At 45.9% G+C, this 9,482-nt stretch overlaps 1 protein-coding gene across 1 annotated transcript; it reads right to left on the reverse strand.

The window, feature by feature from the left end:
- Nucleotides 1–2,172: 2,172 nt before the first annotated feature.
- On the reverse strand, nt 2,173–7,230 carry NEFM (neurofilament medium). Its single transcript, XM_032855801.1, has 3 exons — nt 6,109–7,230; nt 5,300–5,424; nt 2,173–4,037 (listed from the first exon to the last, which is right to left on the reverse strand). The coding sequence occupies exons 1-3, from the start codon at nt 7,186–7,188 to the stop codon at nt 2,669–2,671; spliced, it is 2,574 nt and encodes an 857-aa protein (XP_032711692.1). The 5' UTR covers nt 7,189–7,230; the 3' UTR covers nt 2,173–2,668.
- Between the last annotated feature and the right edge of the window lie 2,252 nt (nt 7,231–9,482).

Below are 9,482 nucleotides of genomic sequence, written 5' to 3' on the forward strand. Positions count from 1 at the left end.
AAGAAAGGACCATACTGGAATCACCTTATAAATTGAGATGGCCACAATGGAGGGATTTGAGGGGCAGTACACTGCAAGGGGTTAAGCATAGATGCTCTGGAGACAGGATATCTGCTGCGTGACCGACCCCGAAAACGTTAAAATTTTTTTTCTGTGCCTCAATTTCCGATTTGAAAATTGAGAACTAATTAGCTTTGGTACTTCTTTCAACCTTTAAAATGAAGGACTATATCTGTAAGGCCAGCTCCTGAAAAGAAGAAATTCTATTTATCAATGGCTTAATGTTGCGGTAGCCTTGGACTGATTATAGTTAAGGAAAAACCATTCTAACTTCATAAATCCTTGGAGGTTTATGGTGAGTTTTAAATATAGTCTCTCCCTGTCACTGAGCATATCTGAAAACATGAATTTCACATTGCTTTCTCTTTAAAGAGTAGTATAACAATTGGCATTGCCAATAGAATTAGTGAATTCTAGGAAAGAAGGTCATTGCATTCCCAGGCCCTAGCTCATGATAAATATTTGCTGAATTAATGATATGACCAAGCAATCTGATACCTTTAGACATGTTGGCGTGGCTTATCTAAGATATATTCCATTATTATTATTTTTTAAAGGTTTTATTTATTTAAGTCAGAGAGAGAGGTAGGCAGAGGGAGAAGACGCCACTGAGCAGGGAGCCGGATGCTGGACTTGATCTCAGGACCCCAGGATCATGACCTGAGCCGAAGGCAGATAACTGACTGGGCCACCCAGGAGCCCTTCTAGTCCCACTTCATATAAGAGTTCCGATACTCTTCCCTGGGGAAATGCTACTGCATCATGGGTGCCAGTCTTGGTGGGACTATTAATCAAGATGCTTCTTGAGTTGCTGGCCAAGGCATGGGACAAAAATATGCTATGTTTCTAACCTTCCAACGGAGTGATACAAGTTTTGAGTTTAGTCAGCACTGTGACTGCATGATGATTCCTACCTCTAGTCCTCTGGCTGTCTTAGCTGGTTTTCCCAACGCCCACCTCTTCTGCTCATTCTTCCAACCTAGGAGTTGTCTCAAGTTTTTCCAATATACTCTTTTTAATTTTTCAATTCTGTGTAACTAGAGTGAGTTTTTGCTGATTTTATTGAAAAATTCTTTTACAGTGGATGGCATGGATATTATTGCTTTAGAAAAATTAGTGTTCTAACATTAAACATGAGTTTTTAAAGGAAAATGTAAATACACGGTGCAAATGATATGCATTTACAGCAAAAATTGTGAGGACTGGCAAAAGGCTAATTTTTGGGAAACACCATTGCAAATATCGATGTTAGCAATGAGCTTCCTGGGTGCATTTAGGAGTTAAAATTGGGGTATCTTGAAAAACCATTAAAAAGAGCATTGAGGATTGTATTATTGGGATGATCTGATTGATAAGAAAAATACAGACTTGAAATAAATAATACGTTAATTAATAGGTTAATAATGGTCTTAAAAGTCTAGAACAGATATGTATTGAAAAGGGAGTGGTATTATTTCCTTGTTTAAGATCAGGCTTTTTTTTCCCCCCAAATCTAAAAACACTTCTTTGTCTATATCAGAGAAAACTGTTTTTCTTTATTTTTGACATTATTTTTCCCTAATAAATAAAACACCAAAAGTATTAATCTCTGTCAACAAAGAATCAATGCTGCAGAAAAGGTATGTGTGTGTGTGTGTGTGTGTGTATGTATGTATGTTTGTGTTTGATATTTCTTGTTAGGACTATTAGTGATTTCAGTCCCACTTTTTCTAGACACATTGTTATAAATGCCATGATTTTCTTTGTGTCCCAACTCCAAGAAACAAGTTATGGCTCCACTGTCCTCCCTCGCACTTTCAGGTTCTCTGAGTTTTGGGTAGGGTCAAAACATTTGGAAAGGAAGACTTTTATCCCATGAATGTTGCTTTTTTTAAATCTGATGCTTTAATTTTTATTTAAACTTTTGAGGTGAATATTGGGCTAAATAAAGATTTTGACACCTAAAAACGTTTTTTGGCGATTATGTTTTCTCAGTGATCAGGAAAATAATGATAAGAAATGCAGGTCACTTGTAACTCCTCCTTTCCCCCCACCAAATAACCTACTGTAGGAAAAGAAAGGGTCAGGTAGTGGGGATTACACTTTCAAATGACAGGACACCATGCAATCGACTATGTTTCCAATATGACCTTTATTGAGCAAGTACTGCTGTGACATTTAACATCAATCAACGAAAGGTTGCAAACTGGGCATGTCAACGAGGTTCTCCCATGAACAAAAGTCCTTTTTAAATGCACCAGTGAGGTAAACATAATTATTCATATATAGCTTTCTTAAGGCTAAGAGAGTTCTGTGTTTCATTTATTATTTTTGGCTCAGTTGGTTCTTTGCATAATACATCTCAAGACATCCCCCGCCCCCCCGAGTGCCCTCCTTCCAACAGCTTAGGAAATCAGCCAATTCCCCAGGTACATACACTATCATGCATTTCAATCACCCAAAGACTGAGGAGGGAGCACCCTGCGCTTGCATGCATTTCCCTCGTATTGCACAAAGTAAAATACAATGTCTGGAGCCCCCATGGGAGAACCCGTTCTGTTTTGAAGCTGTCAATCACATGCATATTAAAATTGTCATATGGCTTAACCTTTTGCAATGGACTCAAATATTAGTCACTCTGGGTGACTTCCTTTACTATGGCGTGTGAAGTGACCTTCTCTACCTTTTTGGTAGATACTAGCTTCTCCTCAAAGGTCTCTTCATGCTCTTCGACCTTTTGAGTGACGGTTACAGATTTAGTGATGTATTTGGTAGCACCATCGCCCCCCTCACTGGTGATTTTTTCTATCTTTTTGGTCACCACCACTTTTTCCTCACCTCTGTCTCCCCCCTTCTTTTCGTCTGCGGGGCTCAAGTCTAGCCCGTTGGTGACAACCCCTTTCTCTTCTTCTCCCCCACTGCCTTTCTCCTTCGTTTCCTGCTCTTCCTCCTTTCCTTCTACCTCCCCATTTACCGCTATGTCTTCTTTCCTGGATTCCTTGGAACCCTGATCACCGCCTTCCTCCTCACCTCCCCCCTCCTCTTCTGCCTTCTCCTTCTCCTTCGGCTGTGGCTTTTCCTCTTTGGCATCTTTCTCCAAGCTCACCTTTACGGATTTGGTGACGGTGCTCACCTCCACCACTTCCTCCTTTACCGGCGACTCTGCCTTCTTCTTCTCTGGCACATCTTTCGGCTTCTCCTCCTTTTTCTCCACTTTCTCTTCCTTTGGAGATTCCTTTACTTCTTCTTTCTTTTCTTCCTCCACTTTCTCTTCTTCCTTTTTCTGCTCGGCTTTCTCAGCTCCTTTCTCATCTGCCTTCGGTTTCACCTCTTCCACCGGTGACTTTGGCATGGGAGACTTGGCCTTCTCTGGCTTTTCCACCTTGGCTTCTGCCACCGGCTCTTCTTTGGGAGTGACCTCTTCGCGCTTTTCTTCTGTTTTCTTTTCATCCTCAGCTTCAGCTTCTTCTCCTTCGGCCTCTGTTTCCCCTTCTTCTTCCTGTTCCCCCTCCTCTTTTTCACTAGAACCTTCCTTCTCGGATCCTCCTTCTTCAGCTTGGTCTGACTTAGCACCCTCCTCTTCCTCCTCTTCTTCCTCTTGGCCTTCCTCTTCCTCCTTTTCTCCTTCTTCCTCCTCTTTCAGTTCAGGCGCAGCCGCTTTCACTGGAGACTTTTTGGTAGCTACGACTTCTTCTTCTTCAGCTTGCCCCTCTTCCTTTTCTTCTGCCTCTTCTTCCTTCTCCTCTTTCATGGACGCTGCCCTCTCCTCTGCAATGGCTATCAGGGCCTCTTCCATTTCTGATTTCTCATCTTCCACTTTGGTTTCTTCTATGATCTCCTCGACAAATTTGTGTTGGACCTTTAGCTTAGGAGCCTCTACCTTGGTTTTCTGAATCTTACTGGATATTGTCACTGAGGGTTGTCGGTGTGGATACAGTGGCCCAGTGATGCTTCCTGCAAATGTGCTAAATCTGGTCTCTTCACCCTCCAGTAGTTTTCTGAGAACCGAATCAAAAAAGACAAGACATAATTAAAATCTTGGTGGCCTTCTGAGTTTCATTACATTATGGGTAATGCAGCAGATACCTTTCAACAAACAGAATCACACAGATAAAAGATTCTGTCAAACCAGTGTGATACCTGCTATCATTTCGCTGGTCGACGGCGTCCTATCTGGAGATTCTCATGGACCACCAGCCAATCACTTGCTGCAGTAGCGGACCACACCCACAGTCCACTAATACACCCAGCCACCAAATCTCAGCTCTGCGGCAGTCTATTCGCTGCCCTGTGAATATGCTGAAAAGCTCCCTCATGGCAAAAAACCTTAGTGACCTTCTTGAGCATGTGGACTTTAAGGATGTACACTAAATTCCCTTTTGCAAATATGATGTTCAACAAATCTAGAAAACCATTTAGCGTGTATCAGAATTTGGCATGTATCAAGTTGTAAATTGGTCTGCAATTTTAATCATAAAGCGTCTACTGAATATAGTTATTCAGCTTTCCTGAAGAGAGAGAGCTCTGAATGCAACTTATTCCTGTAATGTTATGATGATGACCTTTTGGTAGTAGAGAATGTGTTTAGTCAAGGATTTTCTCCTATGAACTTAGTCATCAGCAAGGTGACATCAGTTAGCAGACCTATCATCTTTTTTCTTTTCTTTCTCTGGTTGTGTATCTAGGTCCGTAGATATAAATCTAAATAAAATAGAATATACATATTTTCTCTCTCCATTCTATCTAATATATCTAATATATTCTGTCTAATATATGAGTATATATCTATCCTATCAATCTATAGCTGTTCTCAGCCAGATGATGGCAATAGTAAGCTGTAACGGAGAAACAGAAATGGAATGTCCTGGAATTTGTCCTTGACATTATAAAATAAAAAAGCTGAAACCACGATATGAAATATTAAAAATAAAATTCTGTTTTTGTTTCGAACAGTTGGAAAACAGTTTTCACTAAAATGAAAAAAGTTAAAGCAAAAGCACTGAAATCAATCAGCGCTGTCCCTCAAAACATTTTATTTAAATACTCATTTTAACTAATGTTTACTCTAAAAGCTGTGTGGAGTGGTAAAACCACATTTACAATTCTTTAGAATATATTTTTTTTTAATTAAGAAAGAAAGCCAGGCACTGATTTAAGATTCCTGCCACCTGCTTGCTTTAACTTAAGTGATGGGGGTTGTGCCACAACAGCCTCCGCAGTGCGGTAAGTATTTCCGACCCGTCCGTAGTGAGCACGGTACCTGTACGCAGCGATCTCAATATCCAGAGCCATCTTAACGTTGAGGAGGTCCTGGTATTCTCGCAAATGACGGGCCATTTCCCACTTTGTGCCCCGGAGCTCATTTTCCAACTGCTGGATCGTGTCCTGAAATAGACACAGGCATAGACTCGTCCAACAGCAACTTCTTTCACAAACCACTTGCTACCCCTCCCCCTACTTCCCTCCAGTTCTGTAAACCCTGTAGCTTCCAGGCCCTTAAAACAAAAATAAAAACAGAAAAAACGAAGGAACTATTAAATAAACAGGATCAATTAGACAATATGAGATTTCCTGGGCACACCATGCATTGAGACCAGTGAATCTAGAACTCGTCGCAGCAGGGGAAAAAAAAAATGTTCGGGAAAAACCCTCGGGCGACCTGGCCCTTCTCATCTGAGCTTTTTTGGGTGAAGCCAATTTTAAGTGTTCTGATCACGGCGGTAAAAATTGAGAATATATGAGTTTCTGCACAAGCTGTCCTAAACTTGCTGCTCTGTCAACTACCCGAATATGTATCTCCTACTTTAAAACGACACCTCCCGAGAAAAAAAGCAGGTTTAGTAAAATGTCAGGGATCTTAAGAACTGGAGATGGTGGGTGCGGGAGGAGTGAGAAGGATGGGGAGGGACAAGGACGCTTTGCGCATCCAACTTGCTCGGTGCAGCGCGAGCGCACTGGCCAGCGGCCACCAGGGAGCGCGGCGGAGAGCGCGCCGGGTCGCGTGCCTGAGCGTCGGGGGCGCGCGGCGCTGGCGCTGGCGCAGGCTGCCCGCGCAGCCGCGGTTCCTACCTGGTAGCTGCTGAGGTCGTGGTTATGGCGCTCCTCGATGTCGCTGAGCTGCCGCTCCAGGGACTCCTTGGTACCGCGCACTGACTCGAGCTCGATGCTCTTGGACTGCAGCTGGCGCCGATACTCGGCGATCTCTTCCTTGGCGGAGCGGATAGCCTCCTTGTTTTGCTCGGCCGCCTCCGTGAGCTTGGCGTAGCGGCACTTAAACCACTCTTCCGCCTGGTGCATGTTCTGGTCGGAGTGGCATTCGAGCTGGGAGCGGATCTCTTTCAGCGCCGACGAGATGTCTGTCTTCAGGTAGTCTTTGCGCTCCACCGTGATGTGCGACGCCTGGATCTGGGCCAGCAGGTCGGCCACCTCCTCCTCGTGATTGCTCCGCAGGAAGGCCACCTCATCCTGCAGCGACTGCACCTTCTTGTCCAGCTCCACCTTGACCAGCGACGCCTCCTCGATGTCTTTGCGCAGCGCGCGGATGGCCGCCTCGGTGTCGTCGCGCAGCCGTGCCTCCTCCTCGAAGCGCTCCTTGAGCCGGTGGATGTCTTCTTCCAGGTGATCCGAGTCCAGCTGCACCTGAGCCTTCTCGTGATTCACCAGCTCCAGGGTGGCGCGCAGCTCGCGGATCTCCTGGTCGTACGCGTCGCCCAGCTGGGCGTGAGAGGCCTGTTTCTGCCGCAGCGCCTGGATCTCTGCCTCGATCTCCTTGTTCTGCTGCTCCAGGTAGTGCACCTTCTCGATGTATCCCGCGAAGCGGTCGTTCAGCCCCTGCAGCTGCTCCTTCTCGTTGGAGCGGGACAGCTTGTAGTCGCCCCCCGGCCCGGATCCGCCGTTGAGCAGCGACGAAGACTGGCTGAAATCGAGGCTGCTCTCGGCAGAGCTGAGCATGGCCGAGCTGTAGGTGAGGCGCGGGCCAAGCGCGCTGCGCTTGTAGGAGGAAGACACGGTGCTGGGCGAGCCGCGGGACCACGACTGCGAGCGGAAGCCGCTGGACGGGGAGCCACTGACGCGGCTGAAGCTCGAGCGGGTCTCGGTGACCCGCCGGTAGGCGGACGGGTTACCCAGCGAGTCCAACGTGTAGCTCATCTTGGAGGCCTCGGGGCGTGTGGCTGTCACAGCGCTGTGCTGGTCTCGCCGCAGCCCATTTATAGCCGCGGCGGCTGGTCCCGGGCCAGGGCCCCGCCCCGTGGAGGCGGCGGCCGAGGAGGCGGGGACTGCGGGCACCCGGCCGGGGGAGATGAGGGGGGTAAAGACAGCCTAGCAGTGATTCAGCGCCCGCTCCACGTGGGCCCGCGCCGCATCGGACCCCGGACTTTGCTGCCCGGTCCCGGCCCCTCCCCCCACTCTTCTCTCGGTTCCAGACCACTTGTCGCCCCCCAAGCCCCCTGTCTCCATTTCTCTTCGCCTTCGGATAGCCTTTTAAAGCCTCGGTGCGAGTATTCACCCAACGCCCTTTCTTTGTCTCGTCACTCTTCTAACCGTCGGGCAGCTTTTCTCCCGACCCCCTGACCACCTTGTTCTTTTTTTACACCCGCGGCTTTCTTTTCTTCATTACTTTTTTCTTTACCCATCTTCTGTGCTGAATCTCTTTTCCTTCTTTTGGCATCTCTTTGCTCTCCCACTTTAGCCTCCTTTAGTCCCACTCACTCCGCCCTTCTGAGCCCCTTCCTCCTGGGCCCTCTTCTTCCCACCCTTACCTTCTCTCCTACTCCTTCCTCCCCTCCCCCTTCTTTCCTCCCCTCCCCCTACTCTTCTCCCCTCCCCCATCCTCAATCCCCTCGCCTCCCTCCCCTTCCCCCACTCCTCCTTTTAAAGCAGCCCGAGTTGAGCGCAAGCCCAGAGTTGGGCCTAGAAGAAAAAAACAAAAAGACTTTGAAGAACTGTCGGGCTGAAGGCTTCGGGAAGGGGACAAAGAGGATGGGCCTGGGTAGTTATTTGTATTAAAAGTGGGATGTGGCGCTACATTCTGCTTAACGTTTGGGGACCGTCCGCAGCTTCCGCAGGGGCAGAAGGTAAGGCGCTTGTGCTCGCTATGGCGCCGGCAGCACCAAGGACAGCGCCCAGGCGGGCGTGCCGGGAGACTCCGCTGCCCTGGGGGCTTGTCACCCAGCTGGGCTTGTCAGGTTGGCGGGGGTTTCCTTCCCCCTCTTCTCCCCGAGTAAATACAATTAAAGCCTGTTTGTAGGGACTCTTTGCAGGAGCCAAGCTGGAATCGAACACTAAGATTTCTCTGCAATGCAGAGTTGGCACAATGAACCGATTGCAGATTTTGAAAACAACTAAAATTCATTAAAGTCAGGTAACAGAAATAATATACTCTTGTAGCCCCGTTTGAGTTTTTTAATGTATGATAGATGCAAGAAATCAAGAGATAAAGGGACTGAAATTTGAAGGTCAAATATTCCTTGGAAAGGGGAATTTGAAATCTGCTGAGGTGAAAGTCCAGGGGAATATAGTTTGTGAGAAGTTTGAACACAAACAATTGCTTTGTCATCATTCTGTTCAGTACTCCCTGTATGTAACCACAGTGATTGAAAAGCACCTGAATTAATTTAAAATTAATTTAAAAGTTGCCAAACAGATTCATCACAACCTTGAATTAAACCAGATATTTTTTCCCTCCATTTAAGATAATCTTCCTCCATTTAAGATAAATATCCTCTTTTAGATATTAATGACTGATTTGGAATAGATTTTCCATATCTTTTAACATGTTTATTTCAACAAGGCATCTACATAGACTTCTGATGTCTGGTGCACTGTTAACTGGTAAAATGCCCCTTTATTTTACATAGTTCTTTGGGGGGTAATTCAGGGTAAAAAAGTTCAGAATCCTGCAAGACAAAGTGAAGAGTAGAGTGTAAGACTAATCACCAAGTTTTCTGGGGCCATAGGCAAAAGTGATTGCCTGTGAAATGCTTGGTATGGCTGAGAAGAACCACTGCTTGTGAAAAGCAGACACCCAGACTTAAATATTTTCCTTTCACAGCATGCTTTCTTTAGGGCTTGTGGTTTTGTTTTTTCTTTCTTTCTTTCTTTCTTTCTTTCTTTCTTTCTTTCTTTCTTTCTTTCTTTCTTCTTTCTTTCTTTTTTAAAAATGACGTGGTCATGTCAATCAGTAAGTTTCTAGAGGCTTATTATTATTTTTTTTATTTTCATGAGATCTCTTGGCCCATTTGTATTTTAAAATAGAAGGGGTTAATTTAGGGAGTTACTTTTAGCTCATTAATGTGAAACTGCAGCATTGCGGGCTGTGTGGGGGAAGGATGTTCTAGTTTGCTGAGTGACAGGTTATCTTTCAGGCAAGGAGAGCCCATTTCTCAAGCTGTTGGGAAAGGCTTTTGAAGAGTGAGGGGATCAACTTGTGACTATTGGGAAAA

The sequence above is a fragment of the Lontra canadensis genome, unplaced genomic scaffold (assembly GCF_010015895.1).
Source record: "Lontra canadensis isolate GAN:19392208 unplaced genomic scaffold, GSC_riverotter_1.0 scaffold10, whole genome shotgun sequence".
Taxonomy (NCBI): domain Eukaryota; kingdom Metazoa; phylum Chordata; class Mammalia; order Carnivora; family Mustelidae; genus Lontra; species Lontra canadensis.